At 32.3% G+C, this 22,539-nt stretch overlaps 3 protein-coding genes across 3 annotated transcripts; 1 reads left to right on the forward strand and 2 right to left on the reverse strand.

The window, feature by feature from the left end:
• The first annotated feature begins 7,986 nt into the window (after nucleotides 1–7,986).
• LOC120070970 (COBRA-like protein 4) lies at nucleotides 7,987–11,310 on the forward strand. Its single transcript, XM_039022940.2, has 6 exons — nucleotides 7,987–8,320; nucleotides 8,427–8,506; nucleotides 8,826–9,282; nucleotides 9,389–9,536; nucleotides 10,290–10,567; nucleotides 10,658–11,310. The coding sequence occupies exons 1-6, from the start codon at nucleotides 8,197–8,199 to the stop codon at nucleotides 10,939–10,941; spliced, it is 1,371 nt and encodes a 456-aa protein (XP_038878868.1). The 5' UTR covers nucleotides 7,987–8,196; the 3' UTR covers nucleotides 10,942–11,310.
• On the reverse strand, nucleotides 11,281–14,471 carry LOC120070971 (protein COBRA-like). Its single transcript, XM_039022941.2, has 6 exons — nucleotides 14,169–14,471; nucleotides 13,631–13,710; nucleotides 12,834–13,290; nucleotides 12,436–12,595; nucleotides 12,018–12,298; nucleotides 11,281–11,888 (listed from the first exon to the last, which is right to left on the reverse strand). The coding sequence occupies exons 1-6, from the start codon at nucleotides 14,269–14,271 to the stop codon at nucleotides 11,602–11,604; spliced, it is 1,368 nt and encodes a 455-aa protein (XP_038878869.1). The 5' UTR covers nucleotides 14,272–14,471; the 3' UTR covers nucleotides 11,281–11,601.
• Nucleotides 14,472–20,034: 5,563 nt separating this feature from the next.
• On the reverse strand, nucleotides 20,035–22,179 carry LOC120071734 (small ribosomal subunit protein mL104 (rPPR9)). The gene has a single exon (XM_039024114.2). The coding sequence runs from the start codon at nucleotides 22,084–22,086 to the stop codon at nucleotides 20,518–20,520; it is 1,569 nt and encodes a 522-aa protein (XP_038880042.1). The 5' UTR covers nucleotides 22,087–22,179; the 3' UTR covers nucleotides 20,035–20,517.
• Between the last annotated feature and the right edge of the window lie 360 nt (nucleotides 22,180–22,539).

Here is a 22,539-nt window from a genome sequence, read left to right on the forward strand (position 1 = left end):
GACTGCAGCTTATATCCTCAACTGTGTTCCTTCCAAAAGTGTTGCCAAAACACCTTTGGAGTTGTGGAATGGGCGTAAAGTTAGTTTGTATCACTTCCGTATATGGGATTGCCCAGCACTTGTGCTTGAGGCTAATCCAAAGAAACTGGAACCACATTCGAGGCTGTGCCTATTTATAGGCTACTCCAAAGGTACACGAGGGGGTTACTTTTATGATCCTAAGGAAAACAAGGTGTTTGTGTTGACGAATGCTACCTTCCTGGAGGAGGATCATATGAGGGAGCACAGTCCACGTAGTAAGATCGTGTTGCATGAACTTACCAACGAAACTACTAAAGCTTCAACAAGAGTTGTTGACAGGCCTGCTCCATCAATAAGAGTTATTGATGGAAGTTCATCTGGTAGGTCAGAACCACCTCAAGAATTGAGGGAACCTCAACGTAGTGGGAGGGTTGTGAACCCACCTATTCGCTATATGGGTTTCACTGAAATCCTGGCTATGGTAGCCGATGGCGAGGTTGAAGATCGATTGTCATATCAGAAGGCAATGAAGGATGTTGACCAGGATGAATGGGTCAAAGCCATGATCTCGAAATGGAGTCTATGTACTTCAACTCAGTATGGGATCTTGTAGATCAACCTGATGGAGTAAACCTATAGGTTGCAAATGGATCTACAAGAGATGGGGTGCTGATGGGAAGGTGTAAACCTTCAAGACTAGACTTGTGGCAAAGGGTTATACCCAGATGGAGGGAGTTAACTATGAGGAGACTTTCTCGCATGTTGCCATGTTGAAGCCTATCTGCATCCTCCTGTCCATTGCCTCATATTATGACTATGAGTTATGACAAATGGATGTCAAGATTGCCTTTCTGAATGGTAATCTTAAGGAGACGATTTATATGGTGCAACCTGAGAGATTCATAGCCCAAGGTCAAGAGCAAAAAGTTTGCAAACTGAATCAGTCCATTTATGGGCTGAAACAGGTGTCTCGATCTTGGAACATTAGATTTGATACTGCGATCAAATCTTACAGCTTTGACCAAAACGTTGATGAGCCTTGTGTCTACGAGAAAATTATCAACAGTTTAGTAGTTTTCCTAGTGTTGTATGTAGATGATATTCTGCTTATTGGGAATAATGTAGGTTTACTGACATCAGTTAAGAACTGGCTAGCGACCCAATTCCAAATGAAAGATTTGGGAGAGGCTCGGTTTGTTCTTGGTATATAAATCTTTCGGGATCGAAAGAACAAAGTGGTAGCACTGTCTCAGGCATTGTACATTGATAAGACGTTGATCAAGTACTCGATGCAAAACTCCAAAAGGGGTCTACTGCCTTTTTGGTATGGAGTTACATTGTCTAATGAAAAGTGTCCTAAGACACCTCAAGAGGTTGAGGAAATGAGACGAGTCCCCTATGCATTTGTCGTTGGCAGTTTGACGTATGCGATGTTGTGTACTAGATCGGACATCTGCTACGCTGTGGGGATAGTCAGTAGATATCAGTCTAATCCAGGATAGAGTCACTGACTGTCGTCAAGAACATCCTCAAGTATCTTCGGAGAACGATGGACTACATGCTCGTGTGGTTATGAGAAAATACAAGCTCCCTCAGCATGAAAACAACCCAAGCAATTTTTTAAAAAATTACAGAAAACCTTATAGAACCCAAGGATATTTTCAAAATAACCAAGACAAACAAACTTATAAATCAAAACCAAAAAGAAGATTTAAAAATTATAAAACTACTAAGAAAAGAAAAGAAATTACTTGTTATAAATATAGATAAAAGGGACACATAGCTCCCAATTGTCTTATGAAAGGAAAAATTAATAGTTTAGAAATAGATGAAGATTTAAAAATTCGATTATTAAATTTGTTAACACCTTCAGACTCCTTCAAGAAAATACTGATAATTCTGATTCTAAAATATCAATATCCTCTAGTGACAATCAAATCGAGACATGTACGTGCAATAAAACTATGAATGTTATTTCAAGAGACCAAGAGATTCTTTTTTAAGCCATCCGCCAAATTGAAGACCCCGAAATTAAAAGAGAATATTTTGAAATACTTAAAGATCTTATTATAGAAGAATCTAAACAACAAAGTTTCCAACATTACAATCTTAAAGATATAATTTCTCGCTTCAAACCAAAAACAAAACCAATAACTATTCCCGACCTTCAAAGAGAAATAAATACAATAAAGGAAGAAATTTCTAACATTAAAAAAGAAAATTCTCAAATAAAATTCGAACTCTTATCACTTCAAACTCAACAAATAATTGATCAACCTTCCACTTCTAAAAATCTTGAAAACATAGAAACTGATAACAAAGCCGATAAAATTTCATACGAATCGTTTATCAATCTTATTAATAAAGTTCAAATACAAAAATGGTACTCTATTATTGATCTTGTCATAAATGAGGAATACCATTGAACTTCTAAGGTTTTAATTGACTCAGGAGCAAATCAAAACTGTATACGAGAAGGCTCAATACCTACCAAATATTTTGAAAAAAAATCTCAGAAAAATTACATGGTGCCAATGGTCAACGATTAAAAATTCGTTACAAACTTTCGAATGCACATATCTATAATCAAGGATAATGTTTCAAAAATACCTTCATATTAGTTAAAGACTTAGAAGAAAAAAAATATTAGGAACTTCATTCCTATCCCAACTTTATCCATTCTTAGTAAATGAGAAATGAATAAATTCAAAAATTTTAGATCAAAACGTTACTTTCAAATTTGTAAATCCAATATCTACTAAATTAATAAATTCTATTCAAAATTCCTCAATATTTAAAACTATTAATACCATTAAAAGAAAGACACAACAAATACAATTTCTAAAAGAAAAAATAAGTTAGAAAATAATCGAAAATTAATTAGATGACCCTTATATTCAAAATCAAATTAATCACTTTAAAGAATTAATTGAAAAAGATATATGTGCTATTATTCCTAATGCCTTTTGAGAAAGAAAACAACACATCGTTAGCCTACCATATATTAAAAAAAAATCATGAATAAAAAATTCCTACAAAAGCAAGGCATATACAAATGAATGTTGAATTATTAAAACACTGCCATAAAGAAATTCAAGAACTTCTAGAAAATGGACTTATACGATCTAGCAAATCATCTTAGAGTTGTGCTCCTTTTTATGTAAATAATCAAGCAGAAATTGAACGAGCAGTACCTCATCTTGTAATCAATTACAAGCCCTTAAACTCTATTCTAGAATGGATATGTTATCACATACCAAACAAAAAAGATCTAATTAATCTAATACAAAATGTCTTAATCTTCTCAAAATTTGATATGAAATCTAGATTTTGGCAAATTCAAATTGCTGAGAAACATAAATATAAAACGACATTCAATGTTCCATTTGGACAACATGAATGGAATGCAATGCCATTTGGACTAAAAAAATGTGAATTTCAAAATAATATAAATGACATTTTTAATCCATATCAAGAATTCACAATTGTCTATGATGTTTTAATCTTTTCACAATCCATAGAACAATACTTTAAATATTTTAAAATATTTTACAAAATAATTAAACAAAAAGGTTTAGTTGTTTCTTTACCTAAAATAAAATTATTTGAACAAAAAATAAGTTTTTTAGGATACCATATTTTCCAAAGAAAAATAAAACCAATTCAAAGATCAATAGAATTTGCTAACAAATTTTCAGATGAAATCACCAATAAAAATCAATTACAAAGATTCTTAAATTAATTTATTTATTAAATAGGAGTAGTTAAATTCATACACTATAATTTAAAATTTAATATAATTTTATAAAATATAAATCTAATTTTCATATAATAAATAATTTAAATTAATTAATTTTAATAATAATATATATATATAATAAAATACTAAAGAAATGTATTAAAAGAGTAGAGAGTGTGGGAATAAAGAAAGCCTATCTTTTTGGAGAGAATCATTCATAGCTATAATGAATACATGAGAATAGCTTATTCTCATACCAAATCTACATAACTTGTACCAAACAACGAGATGTTTATCCCTTATCTATTCTCAACCTTATTCTCATCCCAATTCCCTTAATCCAAACAGTCCCTTAAGGTACAATACTCCACTTTCACATAGTTAATATAATATCTATTAAGACTCTCTTTCAATAACTAATATGATATGTATTAAGACTCTGTTTGATAATGTTTTTATTTTTATTCTTAGTTTTTTTTTTTTTTTTTATTAGGATTTGACATGTTTAATAAAGGATCTTGTTTCTTACTATTAAGTTTTATTTTGACCAAATATGAGAAACTATAGTAATAATAACAATGACGACAATAATAATAATTAAAGAAAAAAGATGATGAGAATTTGTGAGATTTCTAGCAGATGTGCTCATTTCTAGGGATTGCTTTGAGAGGTACGAGGAGAGAAATATGCTAGTAAATACAACCAAAAAAACATCATTTTAATTTTTTTTTGTAAAAGATAGCATACACATATATTTCTTTAATACAAAAAAATGAGGAAATTTTGATTTTTTACCCCAAAATTTTGGATCTACTTTAGATCTATTTTCTAGATTTAAAAATGTTATACTTTTAGTATTTAAGTTTTGAATTTGATTTTAATTTTACCATTGAATTTTGAATTTTGTTTCAGTTTAGTCTCTAAATTTTAAAATTTACTTTTAATCTCAATTTTTCACTAAAAAAATAATTTCAATCTTCGGTGTTAATGTCTATCAATAAATTTAAAATAATTAGGAATTGAAATTTCAAAATTAACTTTAGTAGTAATGAAAAAAATAGTGAAACTCAATTAGAATTAGTTATAATTTTTTTACTTCTTTAAATTAATTAATAGAAATTCCGGATAAAGATGAAAATGACTTTTGGAGAAAAAAATTCAAAATATATAGATCAATTTTTTTATAAAAAAAAACTTATGGACAAAATTGAAATCAAACTCAAAACCTAAATAAAAAAAAAGTGTAATATTTTGAAATCCATAGAACAAATCGAAACTAAACACAAACTTTGCAGACAAAAATATTTTTTATTCTTAAACGTGTAAATAATTTTCTTTGAAACTAACAGATGTGTGTGTATAATTTAGTGTATAAATTAACAAGAAACAAAAATGATTATGAAACACATATTTCTGTTGTCAAAATATTCACGTTTCTAGTTCTTCTGGTGAAATAGAACACCAAATATGGAAACATCATCCAACTGCACAAAATATTCAGCAACCTTGTTTTCACAATTTTAGGGAACCCCCAAAAGTAAATTAACTATAATAAAAAAAATAAACGATTGCATTACTAAAAAACAGAACAAATATTTTTAAATTAAATTTTCACCAAAAGCAAGGAATACATATATATAAAAGTTAAAATATGGTTTGATAGATGAAGGATTAGAAATTTTAATTTGGCTGTCCTTGTAAAGTTCTTTTAAATTTTCATTTAATATGTTTCTATAGGTTGACCTAATTTTAAGAACAAATGGATATATTATCCCACTCAAAATCATGAATTTGCGTTCTTCAGAAAAATAATAATAATAAATGGGGGGTCATGAATTTTACTTAAATTAACAATAACACAATCTTTTACAAATTGTCTAATTACAGTTATTAAAAATAATGTTGAAAACAATAACAAAAATCATTATGAAAATATTTTGTCAACTCTACCCAAATTTATTGTAGAATTATTTTTGCAAGTCAGTATAATTCCCCTTACTTATAAATTATAATCAACCACAGTTGGAAATTTAAAAAGAAAGAAGAACAGGAAAAAATGGAAAGATGAAGCAAAAGCATTATAGTTGTTGCCCTCTCTCACTCTCAGAAGGTTTAATTTGGTTTTCACAATAATAAAGTAAAAATTTAGCTGTTTAATAATACTGTGTAGCACAAAAATAGTGATTAAATCATTGTTAAGATAAGGATAGCACAGCTACTTGATATTAAAAAGAATAAATTAAATTTACCAAAAAAAAATCATAATAATTAAAAATAAGTGAAGAAAACTCTTTTCAATAAATTGGAACATATATTTTAACAACTTCAAACTCGATTTTGGATCATTTATAACGTCTTTGAAATAATTTATTTTTCAATGTTTTAAACAAGATTTAGTTAATTAAAACTAAGTTGAAATACTACTTTTAATCCACATACTTTTGGTATCTGTACTTTCAATTTTTCATTTTAGTCTTTATACTTTCAATTTATTTCACTTTGGTTCATCAACTTCTAAAAGAAACCATTTTTGTTCCCTTAAAAATGAAATATAATGAAATGAAAATAAATGAATCAAAATGATCACTCTTTAAATTACAATGACCAACATGAATATTATAAAAGTACATGAACTAAAATAAACAAAAGTTAAAATAAAATTGATCAAAATGAATATGACATGATCAAAGTAGTATTTAAACCTAAAAACAACTATTCAAAAATTTCATAAATATATTTAAAACCTTGAAAAAATCAATAGTTAATGTTTTTTTTAAAAAAAATATAAAATTGATGTATAAGATATCTCATTTAAAAATACTGTTCCCAAAGTATGTCTCCTTAGTCCTTCCTAACCTAGAGGATGATACTTGTCTGTTCATATTCCAAACAGAGTAATGGAAATGATACTCAAGCTTCATATTCCAAAAAGATGATCCTGAAAAAGATTGAAGAATTTTTTTTGGGTTCAACTCTTACCAAAGAATCTGAACTTAATTTCATTAGATTAAATTACAAATCTAGTCCCTGAATTTTGAAATTGTGTCTATTTGGTATCTGAATTTCAAAAAATATATAACAGATCCCTAAACTTTGTCTTAATAGGTCGTTGACAAATTTAAGTTCCATATACATTTGAATTTTATGTCTAATTGGGACTTTAAATTTTCAATTTTGTGTTTAGTAGGTCAACGAATTTTAAAAAAGAGAATATTTCAAATGACAAAACTGTTAAAAATATTTACAAAATATAGTAAAATCTTAAAATTTATCAATGATAGACAATGATATCTATTGGTGTCTATCAATGTCACTAATAAATATTGATAAAAGTCTGTCAGTATTTATCATTGATAGATTCTAAAATTTTGTTATTTTTTTGTAAATATTTTGGTTCATTTTTTTATATTTGGAAATAGCCCTTTAAAAAATTTGAAAACTCATAAACTAAGGTCCCGTTTGGTAACAATTTTGTTTTTTAAAATTAAGACTATATCATCCACATTTCTTACCATAATTTGTATCTTTTTCTCAAATACAATGGTTGAATTCTTAGCCAAATTCCAAAAACAAAAACAAGTTTTTGAAATCTACTTTTTTTAGTTCTCAAAATTTAGCTTATGCTTTTAAATTATTGGTGAAAAGTAACTAACAAATGAAAAAAATTGAAGGTGAAAATAATGTTTATAAGCTTAATTTTCAAAAAAAAACAAAAACAAAACAAAATGGTTACTAAACGAGACCTAAATTTGTGATTTTGAAAGTTGAAGAACTAAATAGATGCAAAACTTTAAAGTTTAGAGACTATATTAGTAATTTAACCTTGAATCAAATAGGTAGATGAAATATGGGAGGTGAAAATTGGTCTGAGTTAGATTTCAAATTTGAATTGTTTTACATGGAGCATGCATATACTTGTTATTTGAAGAAAAACACTCTTAAGTCCTTTTTTTTTTTTTTAATGAGAACTTTTTTTTTAACACAATTAGATTCCTACCTATATTGAACAGGATATAATCTAAACTAAAACTTACTGATTCAGTGCAGTTCAATGGGAGGAAAACTTGATTTTGAAGCAGTTGAAATCAGGTCCTGCCTCTGGTGTGAGAACACTGACAGTTGAAAAGTCTTCTCACCACTTTTGCATCATTCCTCTCTAAATCTTTGCTTCAAGATCCAGAAATACTGAAAAAGATAAATGAAGGGATTTAAGAGGTTGTGTGATTGTTTGTAAGAGAAGTAGCTGAAAAATATCACATGGATTATCTATCTAACAACCAGTAGGTGAGAGGTGAGACATCTTCTTGCATTCTCTTGAACTATATTGGTCTCTTCATTTCTCAATTTCTCCAACTCCATGCCAGCAGCAAAGAACAGTTGAATCCTCTGAGTTTTAAGTTAGTTGAAGCTTTTGATTCTCCAAAAGCTTTCAAGCCATGGAATTTAATACCTACAATGATCCATTACACAAAATTCTCTTTCAATGGGAATGTTACTTGCCTCGACAGCCAAAGATTGTACTCTTAGCACTTCTGATCTTCACAGCTTTCTGTTCAACTGGTACGTACTTGTTTACTGCTAGAAGAAAGATCTTCCATTTTCTTAGTCTTGTTATTGGTGTGTTGTAGCTTATGAATTTGTTATTGCTTCTGTTGATCTTCGTCAGGGGCATACGATCCATTGGATCCAAATGGAAACATAACAATCAAATGGGATGTAGTCTCTTGGACGCCGGATGGATATGTCGTAAGATTGTGAAACATGATTCATTTCCATTACTTGGCACCTTATAAATTCATCTGAAACCGATACATGTTTAGTAAATCATGCAGCACCTTTTTCATCCATCCCCTGTAACCACAACTTAATTAGTAACTTTATAAAGCTTTCCAGGATTATGAACAATCAATGAGGATTAAAAAGTTAACCATGATAAAGAATAAAATTATTGATCTGATCCTTGCTCTTCATTGAGTTTGAAGGGTGAGGATCGGATCACTGGTGTAAAGCAATTTTCAAATGCCCAATCGCCATACTGACCTTAGATCTTTTTTAATTGTAACAGGCTGTTGTGACAATGAACAATTTTCAGATGTACCGCCATATCAATTCACCAGGATGGACTCTAGGCTGGTCGTGGGCCAAGAAAGAAGTAATATGGTCAATGGTGGGATCTCAGACAACGGAACAAGGAGATTGTTCCAAGTTCAAAGGAAATGTTCCTCACTGTTGCAAGAAAAGCCCAGTAGTCGTTGATTTGCTCCCTGGTGTTCCTTACAATCAACAATTCTCCAACTGCTGCAAGGGTGGGGTATTGGCATCCTGGGGACAGGATCCGGCAGGATCAGTCTCCGCCTTTCAAGTGAGTGTTGGGCTAGCCGGCACTTCAAACAAAACTGTAAAATTGCCCAAGAACTTCACTCTGCTCGGTCCAGGACCAGGATACACATGTGGACCTGCAAAGGTTGTGCCTTCTACAGTCTTCCTTACTCCTGATCGCCGGAGGAAAACTCAAGCACTGAGTAAGCTTGTTTTTATTTACAATGCGGTGTTGCTTACAGATTCTCCTCATCCTTGAGTTGTTCTGGATAAAGCTCTTGAAGTTGATTTATGCTTCTTCCGATGCAGTGACATGGAATGTAACCTGCACTTATTCACAATTTCTGGCGTCTAAGAACCCAACTTGCTGCGTATCACTCTCGACTTTCTACAATGATACGATCACTTCTTGCCCAACGTGTGCGTGTGGCTGCCAGAACAAACATAATTGTATAAAGTAAGACTTCTTTCTCTACTCCAGATGGTAACAAATGTGTTTCAGGAATCTCTAAAAAAAAATATTTAAAAAATTAAAATATAATATAGTATAATATAAAGGATGAAAAGAAAAAGGAAAAGGAATGGTTCTGGCCCTCATGAATAGATGTTCCTTCATCCTAGCATCCATTCCTTGCAAACAATACGGGGGGAAAAAATCACATTTTCTTGAGAACCATTTAGGGGGTGGTTTGGGCCACCAACTTGAAGGTGATGGAGTAGGCTACATGTTTGGGGTTCCAATTATAATAATTGATGTTTCAGAATAATATAATCTACAATTAACTACAACATTACTCTTTCAAAACCCTCTTTGTTAAGTGTTTACTATTCCATACTCATCATCTCTTTCTTTCTTTATTACAGTGTTTACAATTTCCTATACAGACTAATAGTATACACCTTAGATACGTACTATCTTATAACCTACAGACTATTATAATCCACTAAATAACTATAATAATCAACTCAATATCCCAAAAGCCCTCTTGTATACCTTTGAACAGCTACAAGATGGTCTGCAGTATGAAAAGTAATATACTTAGAACATCAGGTTGTTAGAATAGGTAACCTTTTTTGTTGTCTGTTCTGAATGAACAGTAATCTAGTGTCAGATGTCTATAATATACTTTTCAACTAATTTGCTAGCTTTGTATTCTAAGCGTAGCTAGAGATTAGAACCACATTTTATTCTTTTAATCCCACCATGCAGGAGTGACTCAAAGCTACTGCACAAGGATGGAATAAACACTCCTAAAAAGGATAATACACCTTTACTACAATGCACCCATCACATGTGTCCTGTTCGAGTACACTGGCATGTAAAGATTAATTACAAGGATTACTGGCGCGTGAAGGTTGCTGTAACTAACTTCAACTATAGGATGAACTATACGCTGTGGACACTGGCAGTGCAGCATCCAAATCTGAACAATGTAACTCAAGTCTTCAGTTTTGACTACAAGCCCCTTGTTCCCTATGAATCCATCAGTGAGTGCTAAAATCCTTATGTTTTCAACGCAGATGTATGGTTATTTCAGTCTTATTTGACATAAATACACTACAAAATTCAATGTGCAGATGATACTGGCATGTTCTATGGCATGAAATTCTACAATGATCTATTAATGGAAGCAGGGCCATTTGGAAATGTACAATCTGAAGTACTCATGAAAAAGGACAAGGATACCTTTACCTTCAAGCAGGGTTGGGCATTTCCTAGAAAAGTATACTTCAATGGCGACGAATGTCAAATGCCACCGCCAGAATCATACCCATTTCTACCGAACTCTGCACCTGGAGGCTCCGGTGCAGTTACCAAATTCACAACCTCCTTGCTTTTGGTACTCTGGTATTTGTGGTGATCAGTAATCATTCTTTTCATTCTTGATCAACTTCAAAGACCTACACATGTTCATAATTCAAGGGAGAAACTGCAGATCTGCAACGAACACAGGTATACATGCCAGATATTATTGGTCATAGAATACATACACTCGGCAGATAAATCAATGTTTGTTGTTTTTGAGTTGTCTGAAGTTAACTATCTTGAGTAAAAATATCCTCTCTTACCAATGTGCTTCACAGAAAATTCAGTATAGACATGATTCTATAGTGCAAATCTTATTTTTTATTCTGTAGTCTTGACTCCGGTTAAGTAACTGAAATGATTCCATCATGTATCAACTTAAATAACAAAGAAATTATGCAGAAAACAGGCATTCTATGGAAAATTTGAACTGTTTCATAAGTTATTATACTGAGAGCGACAAATACTTTTTTAATCATTATACAAATAAAATGACTGAATGTATAACTTAACTATTTGTACAACACCATTCGCTCCAAATCTAATCAAGAATGAGGTTGAGTTAAATAACTCATCCACAAATAGAAACAAGCTTGTATTGCCTTCGATTTAAGCACCCATAAATTCGACACCATTGACCAGATTGCTACAAGCTCGTGGGAAATCTCAAGTGTTAGAGCAACCAATAGCGTTTGTTGTTCTCCGTAGACGTAACTTATTGTGCAAAATTCAACAGTAATGCCAAAGATATTAAGATGGTCACAAGTAGAGATATAGCTGATCTGGAACTGGCATTTGGCAAATAAGGATAGGCATCTGGAGGTGGCATCACACAGTTATCACCATTGAAATAAACTCTTCTTGGAAAAGCCCAACCCTTATCAAAAGTGAAAGTGTTCTGGTCTTTTTGGAATAGGAGCTCAGACTGCACATTACCAAGAGGGCCAGCTTGATTGAGCAGATCGTTGTAGAACTTAACTCCCCATAACATCGCAGTATCATCTGCAGAACAGTACCATAATTACTAACCACAAAGTTGAGAAACTAAACTACACAATGCAGATTCTTTACGATCAAACGAGATGATCAATCAACATTATATGGGAATACATATATTCAGAGATAACTTACTTAGGTCACCATATGGGCTCAATGACTTGTAATTAAAGCTGAATAATTTAGTAATATTATCAAAATTGGGATGCTGCACCACGAGATTCCAGAGTGTGTAGTTCATTCGGTAATTGAAATTGGTGATTGTAATCTTCACTCTCCAGTAATCCTTGTAATTCAGCTTCACGTGCCAATGGACTCGAATGGGGCACATGTGGCTGGTACACTGAACCAAGGGTGCATTGTTGCCTGATTTATCAGGAGCTGATACTACTGAAGCTAAATATGGAGAATCTGGACTGGAAAAGATAATTTGAGCAGAAATAGATTATTTAGTTGAGTAAAATAGTTTCAGATTTTCGCCCCAACCACAGACTCAATGTTCAAAGAAAAATGATTAATGCAGTGCCCGATGTACAACAAAAAGTTAACTTACTCCACACAGCTCCCAGAACCCGCCGTGTTGTTTTGACATCCGCAAGTGCAGGTTGGGCAGTTGACTATAGTATCATTGTAGAAGGAAGAGAGGGAAACACAACAAGTGGGTGTCTTCTGAGCAAGGAATTGAGAATAGGTGCATGTAACATTCCAAGTCACTGACATAAGAGCAAGGATAGACTGAATCAAATGTCATTAACTGATGACATTCATGCTTACAAGTAATTGAAGTAGAACGTGCATTCAGTCAGATACCAAGTCAAACTTAAGAACGATGAGTCTATGCCCAGTACACCTAAGCTAATATCGTTAATGATATCTATCTGCATGTAGACAATATTAGAATTCTACACTGAACCTAATATTAAATTGCAAGTATCCGGCAAGTTTACTTACTCAAAGCTTGAGTTACTCTTCTTTTATCTCCAGATACAAATTTGGTTGGCTTCACAATCTTTGCTGGCCCACAAGTGTATCCAGGTCCTGGCGCTTTAAGCGTGAAGTTTTTAGGGAGCCTGACAGTTTTGTTACTTGTTCCTGCAGCACCAACACTGACTTGAAATGAACTTGCCGCATTGCCTGGGTCTTGGGCCCATGAGTTTATCACTCCACCTTTGCAACAATTTGCAATCTGCTGATTGTAAGGTGTTCCTGGCAATAGATCCACAACGGTTGGATCTTTCTTGCAGCAATGAGGAGTATTCCCTTTGAATCTTGAACAATCGCCCTGTTCGGTTGTTTGGCCTCCCATCATGCTCCAAATGACTTCTTTCTTTGCCCATGTCCACCCTAATGTCCAACCTGGAGCTTGAATATGGCGGTATTGCTGGAAGTTGTACATTGTAACAACAGCCTGCCACCAAATAGATAATCTCTTAGATCAGAGAACCAATAAGAAAGAAGCCAAATGAGCTACCAAACACTAGAGAAAAATTACTGTGGGGGAAATAAAAACTACCGCATGCATATTTATTGGCGACTTTCAGATATGATGATAAGTGTCCATTTTATAGCATATACTCATAGACACTACAACTGGAAATACACTAGAGTTGGCATAAAAAAATGTAAAGAGACTAAGCAAACAAATGATTGAGGTACTGATAATCTTCTAAATAAATTTTGCACGAAAAACGATAGAGTTTAATTCGTCGCAGAAAACCAAAGAAGCGCAATTCTCATATGAAACTTACAACATAGCCATCTGGAGTCCAGCTCATTACATCCCACTTGATTGTGATGTTCCCGTTGGGATCAAGTGCATCATAGGCTTCTGCAAAGAGATCCAGTGAAAAAGATGAAAATCGAAATTTCTCAGAGAATATTGCATAACTATTTTTTCTTCAAGTCACGGCTGCATCTCATTCTTCTTCTAATTTCAATTTAAATACCATTACTAACAATAATAACAATCAAAATGACGCAACAAAATTTCAGACAAAATTCGTTGACTTATCAATGTAACTAGATTCCATCACAACCTAGCATCCGTTCTTTAGTTCTCAACATAACAAAAAAGAAACACTCGCCTCCACATTTCAAATCGATCAATCAATAAAGAAGAACATAAAACCAATATACGAGGTGAACAATTGAAGTAAGCACAATTTCTAAATGTTCTCAACTACCAGATAACCAAGATAAATTAACGAACAGTTGAAGTAAGCACACCCAGTAACCAAATCTGGAACCTCCCGGCACAAATTAGTAACAAAATCTGAGTTGACTGACCTGTTGAAGTGAAACTGAAGCTGGAAAGTAGAAAGAGAAGCAAGACGGCAAAACCGGTAATGTCGGCGACGGATCCGGTGGAAGCGAAACGCCGAGACCTCATTTTTCCGATGCAGACTGAGCTGCAGGCGGCGTTTCCGCTAATGGCTCAAGATCTGCAATGGAAACTTGCCGTGGCCAGTGAAGAGAGAGAGTGGGAAGTATTCCACAAGACTGTAAGGCTTATAATGGTGAATTGTGAGAAATAAAGAAATTGATTTTAATGGCGGACTCTCGGCTTTCTGTAAGGAACAGTTTACCGCCGTTGATTAGCGAAATTCCAATCCCGCCCTTTATTCTACATTTTAACTTCAAAATTTTATTTTAATTTTTACGACTATTTTTAAATATAGTAAATGTTATTGTCTATTAATTAGTCTATCGATCATAGATACTGAAAAATGTCTAGAGTTTCTATCACACATTTTTGCTATATTTTAAAATATTTTCAATAATTTTATCATTTATAACAATTTCTCTAATTTTTTTAAACTATATTTTTATTTATGGTGATGTGAGAATATAGCTTAAAGACCGTTCTTGAGAGAATTCTGCTCCACGTTATAATATATTTTTTCCTTAATTTTATCTTAATTTATTTTATTTCCTTCAAATGTACTTTAAAAAAAGTGATGTTGAAATTAATGTCATTGTTCGTGACTATAAATGGTGTTACTGTACTTGCTATGAACATTATTTTCTTACTAGCTTCATTAACCTTGCTCAAGCTATTGCCCTGTACGAGGGTTTTTCCAAATCATTTGGTTGGTAAAACGTAATATGTGAATGAGGTTCAAGCCTTTGTTGATTACATTCACGATCTCTATCTCTTTGAGTCTATCAAGAATTTCCTTTTAATCAATCGCTAGAGTAGCTTTTATATCTCATGACTTAACTTACCACGCTCGAATATCTAAGTTTCATCAATCTAGCTTGAAGACCACCTTTGTGGGGGCGAATGTGTGTGTTTAAGTTGGAATAATATGCAGAATGATAGATTTGAACTTCTAACCACTTGCCACGATGACATATTTTTTTATGTTGGAAAATCAGACTAAATTTGTGCTTACTTCAAGAAGGAAAAGAAATGTTAATATCTTTAACAATAACAAAATAAATTTACGTACACTATAGTTAACAAAAATCTTCATGTTTACCACTATATTATATATATATTCATTTTCTTTTTGAATTGTTTTCTTTTAGTCGTAAAAAATGTTGGAAATGACTTTTGGGTTTAGGTCAATAGAGAAAGTTAAGGAGAGTGGGAAGTTTTGTCCCACATGAATAGATTTAGAATTGTCTAGAGGGTATAAATACTAAAACATTTTAGATGAGAATCCAAAGTGTGTTGATGGTGGAAGTATAACCCTTTCACCACATGAGCGCATTGTCGCCATTGTCCGTTCAATCGGACGAGCGGGTTTGAGTAACTGCACTTGCGTGAAAAAAAAATAAATTTTTATTACTCATCCTTTTAATTATTTTTTAATAATTCTTTTGTTGACTGTTTTGACCGTTAACGAACTGTTGGGTTTCTATCCGTTGATTTTTATCCGATAACGGACCATTGGGTTTCTTTCCATTGGGTTTTATCCATAATGGACTGCGTGAGTTTGTGTCCGTTAATGAACCGTTCAGATTCTGACCATTTCCTCTGTCTGTTGGTGTCCTCCTCTTCTCTACTATTTAACACAAATCAGATATGTGAAAGGGAGACACCAAACTCGATTTCCATCTTCTATTTCCTCCTAAATTCTTCTTATGTTCTGAGCAATCTTCTCATCGGTTCTAGTCCATTTTCCAGTGAGTGCACACCTGAATTTGGAGGTTGCGTTAACTTTTGGGAGCAACAGGCATAAGCGATTAGCATCGAGGTCGCTCCGTAATTGCTTTCAGGACTGTGGATCCTCCACGATGCAGTAATCTTCATAACATCCATTCTAACAAAAAAAAACTTAATGATAATCGGTAGGATATCCTATTTAGTAAGAAAGTAAGTACTTTTTATTGTCAATCATGTCATTTTCAATACTAGACATAAACTTATATGACATATAAAGCCAAATAATTCTCTAGCTCCTCTTCTAAATCTCACTAATATATATGTGTGTATTTAATATTAAGAAAAAAAAAAACAATTTAAAGCCGTAAAGTACTATATAGTTAATTTTGTGGTAAAATATTGATTAAATTGACAACAAAATAACATTATTATGTACTTTATTATTTAATCTTAAGAATGCTAAATTAAATAAAACCTTGAATTTACCATTATGAAAAAAGGGAAAATTACTTAATTCGATGTAGAAAGAAAATGGGTTTCCTTGTTGAGAAGATTGGAATCAATGCTAAAATTTAAAGAAGGAAAAAGGAAAATAAAAGCTGAAAGTTTCTGATTTGGTAAATAGATGAGAAGGGCAGTGGCAATTGTGGAACAAAGTAGAAAAAATCAACGAAAGAAAAAAGTGAATAAGGGAGGGAGACAGCTGGCTGGGAAGTGGGGCAGAGGAAAGTGGTTGGGTCGACATATTGTATTTGTATTTAGTGTCGGTGGAGATTAAAATTCTATGCTTCTCATTTGATTTTTGCATTTGTTGCATTGCAAAATGCAGCATTTATAATTATAATGTCCATTTGATTCATTTTATTATCTAACCATTTATCTCTAGTTAGATTTCAATAATTGCAACTCAAATAAATCAATTTTAGTCTCTGAAAATCATAGATTTTTTTTTTTTTTAATTAGTTTTCATCTTTGATTTTTATCGATATAAATTTGATTAAATTGTAAATTTGATCCATTTGATTGAGAAAAGGTCAAAACTCAATCTATATAATTTTAAAAGTTATAATTTAATCTTTATAATTCGATGAACCTCTTAAATAGTTCATGTAATTTGATAAAAACAGCAACTATCTACTAAGTTTTTCTAAAATTGTATGAACTTAACTTTTAATTTTTTTTCAAACTGCATACTAAATTAATAATTTTAACCTTTTTTAAAATAAAATTAATAAGTTATTTAATAAAAGGTAAGGGTGAGAATTTTAATATTCAATGTTTTAATTAATGACACTTGAGATAAAGTCAATCATTGCTATACAATACAATGATACAATTGTTTAATATATTTATAGGCACACACCAAAATATTTCAAAAAAGAAAATGACCTCATTTAATAATTATTTATTTTTAAAAAGTATAGCTCAAAATTGTCTTTAGAAAAGTTAAGGTAGTCAAATTTTGTAAATGAACAAACAAACTTTTTTAAAAAAAAACATAAAATTAAAAACAAAATGATGAAATGAATTATATTAATTATATCATATATCCAAAATCACCACTAGTTACTGTAGGGCTTAAAAAATGAAAATAAAAATATGTATTGGTTGGTAGACACAATTTTGTTTATAAATATATAATACATTTCGAGTCCAAATATGTATAATTATTATATTTAATACATTGGAGGACAACATTTTCTTTATTTAATTATGAAACTGGGGTTAATTGACGTAAGCCTAATGTATTTCCTGTTTTTCTATATTTCTTTACTTTTTCGTCTCTTTTTATGGGTTTTTCATGATTTATTTAATTAGCGAGGACTTTATAATTTGCCGACACTCTTGTGGGACATGTTGTGCTTATGTTTGAGAAATGCGGGGCTTTTTATTAAATAAGAAAAATGTTAATAACCATTTATAAATTCATTACGGGAAGTTTTCGGTGAATGACTAAACGTTACATTATGTAGATATATTTTAGTTGACTCTGTTATAAAATCAAGGTTTTAATTCTATTTTACTCCATGAATTTTGAATCTTACTTTAAAAAACATTTAATTTAGTCATTAAATTTTTAAAAAATATTTATTTTAATCCTTACCATTAGAATTTTGTTAACTTTTAAACATAATAGTGAGATGATTTATATTTTTTAATGACTAAGTTGCCAAATAAGTTAACCATACTAAAAAGTCTAAAATTTTAATTTTAATTCAATTAGTAAAATAACATTTTTTTTATAGGAAATCTCAAACCATTGTGCATCTAAGATTTTGGTCGTTCACTATTTTGACACGTTGGTGGTCGATATTTTACTTCACCTTTATCTTACTCAACCCACGCTAAATACAATTTCGTCTTTAAATTAATTCCATTTTTAAAGACCCAACATAATCTTAATAGGGACCAAAATCTAAAATTAAAAGTTTGTTAAAGTTTAGACACCAAGATAGAACTAGATTTAAAATTCAACACCAAGATAAGATTTAAATCTAAAATTAAACTCATTAAATATAGAAAAGAACATAGAGTCCAGCTTTACCATTTACAATTTAAATGCTGCTTACGTCAACCACAAATGTTTAATTTTAAGCTACAAAGTGCTAAATACAACTTTTTATTTTAAAAAAAGTTAATAATAAAAATAACGATTAAAAACTAAAATAAAATAAACTATCTATGTCCAAAAAATTCTTAGTTTCATAGGCATATTTAAAACCATCAAGTTAACCAGTAAATAGTTATTAAAATTCAATTTTTGCCCAAAAACTTGTAACACTAAATCAATTTTCACTGCAAATTTTCAAAGACCTTAGACTTAAGGTACATATTGCAATTTATACCCTCAATTCAATTTTCGTTAATCTTAACAAAAAAAAAAAAAAAAAACAATGTAAAAATCTCTACAAACTCACAAATTAAAATAATACCAGAAATTGCACAAAATTAAGTTTGATTGATTCATAAATTAATTGTTGATCAACTTTGTCATAAATTCACAGAATTTAACAAAAATTTAGCTTTAATAATATCAATCTTTCTTTGAAATCTTATCAAATTTACATTATACATATGATAATACATGTGAGAACATTTTTGTAACAAATTTTCAAACAAAAACTTAGAAAATTTGCAATACTTTACTTGAAAAAGTTAAAATTACAAGACCTATTTAAGTTTAAAATGCAATTCAATGAAATTGAAAGTTAAGAGTAAAATTGATGCTCATAAATTAATGGGTAAAAAATGACTTTTATCCTAAACACTTATTATTAAACTAACACGGGATGGAAGTCCTATGCATAATTCAACAATCAAGATATTAGTAATTTCTTCTATAGATTGAACACTCGAGTCTTCACTCAAACATACACTAAATTTTGTAATGTTTTTTGAGAAATGATATTTGGCAATAGGATCAAACAAGAAGTGCATGGCAAACAATACACGAATTTATTTCATCAAATGGTTCTAAGAAATCAAACCTGATAAAGCAGTCATCTTACGCAGATAAAAGATAAAAAATTAATATGAACTACTTACTAAAGGACATTTGGTCTATCGAGTTGAGCTTATACGTCCGAAGTTACTATATTAGAGTTAATAAATGTGTTTCGGGTGTAGAATTATAAGATTGAATTCCTCTATAATTATGAAAAAAATATATTAAGAAAGTAAGATGGAGTCACTTGGTAAATATGAAAATATAAAAAAAAATTGAAGATGAATTTACTCGATAAATGTGTAAGTTCAACACGAGCTCAATCTACATCCAACAGCAATCTCAAGGAAAAGCATTCTTAATAAAGCAGACTGATATGCTCAGTAAACCGCAAAACCCATGGAAGCAATTATCAATAAGAAATCAACAGAGTCAAACACAACGTATGAGATGTAAAGAACTTGATGAAACTCGCCTCATCCGAATGGCAGTCTTAAGAAGTATTCCATATTTGGTCAGCTTTTCCATGGATGAGCCTGTAAAACAACAACAATCGGCAGGATGGTAGACAAGACACAAGGCCAAACTTATTCAAATTTCAACAAGAACATCACGAGTCATCATTAAGAGAAACTGATAAAAAGCAGAATCAGTTATGTTTCTAGTAGTAGCTAACATGTTCTCAGCGTCAGTTAACCAAATATGAACAAGCAGTAGCTTCATTTTACACTCCATGGATAGATACTATAGGATTAAAAACAATGCAACATTCTTTCCAAGTTGCATTTTCCTAAACGAACCTGGAATTTTGATCCACCAAAGTTTGACCTTGTTCCTTGGTCCAATATAAATAATGAAATGACATGCCAGAGCTGTCATTGTCCCGTATTAGTTTCAGCAAAATTCAATACCAGACCGGGCAAAATAAAAAACCTCTTATTTTTCTGCTGCTAATACTATAGAGGGTAGGAGAGGGCCGGGGCGGGTGCAAAAGAAAACAGAGAACATCATAAAAAAGAATGGATCAAGTTTGTTGTTCAAACTTCAATTTGTATGCATTCTATTCTAGTGCTACATTATCAAAATGCTCTACGCATTGCTTTTTTTGGTTTCTTGACAAAACTCAATCGAATTTGCTTCAGTCGTCGCCTCTTCCTCGCCATTTTCTCAGGCAATGTCTCCCTCTTCTTCTCAACCTTATTTACCTTTGGCTTCTTTACATATCTTGGATCCACCTGATATGCTTTTGGAGTAACTGGCACTCCACGTTTTTGAGCTTCATTAAAGAGTGAATTTGCTTTGTCCAGACGGTTATGGGCACACAATTTTCCCATCAATAGATCATATGTCTTAATCCCAGGTTCACACCCATCCTTCTTCATCTTTGCAAAAACAACCAGAGCATGATCAATTCTCTCAATCCCACACAAAATCTTCAGAAACTCATAATAAGCCTTCTTATCAAGTGCATCACCATATCCTGCAGACCTCATTCTGTCAATCATTTCATCCCCCTCTCCTGTTCTTGCCGCTTGATACAAACTTTTAATCAAAATAAGGAACGTTTCAGCATTGGGATGACATCCCCACTCCCCCATCCGATGAAACAAATTTACTGCATCAGAGGTTTTCCTAATCTTGCACAAATTATTAATCAGCACATTGAAAGTTTCCACATTTCGTGGAACCCCACGATAATCCATTTCCACTAGAATTTCCTCAGCCTCAGAATGAAGTCGGAACGGATCCTTTTTCCTACAAAGTTTGCAAACACAGTCAAGCAAAGCATTATATGCCGTAGTCCCTAACTCAAACCCGCCCCTGTACATCTCACCCGCCAGCCTTTTTGCTTCATCAAGTTTCCCATCAACGCACCATCCTTTGACCAGAGTATCGCAAATTGCTTCATCGGGGAAAAACTCGTTAGCCAAGTCTTTGACCATCTTTTCTGCATGGCTCGCGAAGCCATTTTCACAGAGCTTCTCCACCACCAGCCTAAGTGACTCTTTATCCCTCTTAAGCCCGTAATTCTTCTCCATCGTCTCAAAAAACGAGATCAACTTCGTGGATCGCCCAGCACGAGCGAACCGATCAATAGACGACCGCAGGGTTTTAGCCCCGCTAATTCCTAAACCTTTCGCAAGAACTTCATGAACCGCATTGAAATCCTTTCTACGACCAAAATAATCAATAAAATACGAGATAGTTTCATCCGTGTGATGAAAATCAGGATTCGATACTAACCACTCATTAAACCCTAACACCGTCCGACCAGCTTCCGATGAGAGATTGAGCGTATTGAGAACTAACTCCGGATTTGGTTTAACATGCGAAAAGCTAAGTTGAAGACGCTGCGTAATAGGAAGAGGATCCAAATCAGGGTCTTTGAGAAGCTCGGATGCAAGTGATTGCGATGTTTGATCCAGGTCATTGTCTCCGGATTCGGAAAAGAACGAATGAGAAAGTGAGAGATACAAGGGAGAAGAATACCTCAATGCTGCCTCATGATGCCGGAAATGGTGGAAGAGAGACGTCAAATTTCGATGTAAAAGAACGTTCCTCGAACAATCATTCAAAGAAGTCGAAGACGGTGATGATAAAGATCGAATAAAAAGAGTTCGAAGTTGCAGATACGGTAATGGCGGCATCGTGGACGATGAACTCTGAAAAAGAAAAGGAAAATGGAACTCAGCTTGGAAGAAGAACGCTAATGGAAGCTGGAGCAAGACGAAAAAACCTAAGCGACGAGTCCAGCTATTGGGCTGGGCCAATTATTACTAAGGATTACAAACTTTTTGGGCTTTTAGAAAGATGGGCTTATGAAATTGGACAGATATTCGGATGGTGTGATTTTACCTATTTGTCCTTCAAATGAAAACCAAAATATTGGTTAAGTTTCATTCTCGTCCGGTACTTCAAGTTTTGTTTAATTTTTACTCTTAGATGGAAATGTGAGGTTCTGATTTCATGTAGACATCGATATATAGCAATTTTGAAAAAGTTCATAAAAATTGGTGAAAATTATTATAATTAGTTAATGAAATTATGATTGTGATTAAATTAGATTATTATTGACAATTTTTAATCATTATTTCTATAAA

This window comes from Benincasa hispida, chromosome 2 (assembly GCF_027475165.1).
Source record: "Benincasa hispida cultivar pf3 chromosome 2, pf3_genome.v1.1, whole genome shotgun sequence".
Taxonomy (NCBI): domain Eukaryota; kingdom Viridiplantae; phylum Streptophyta; class Magnoliopsida; order Cucurbitales; family Cucurbitaceae; genus Benincasa; species Benincasa hispida.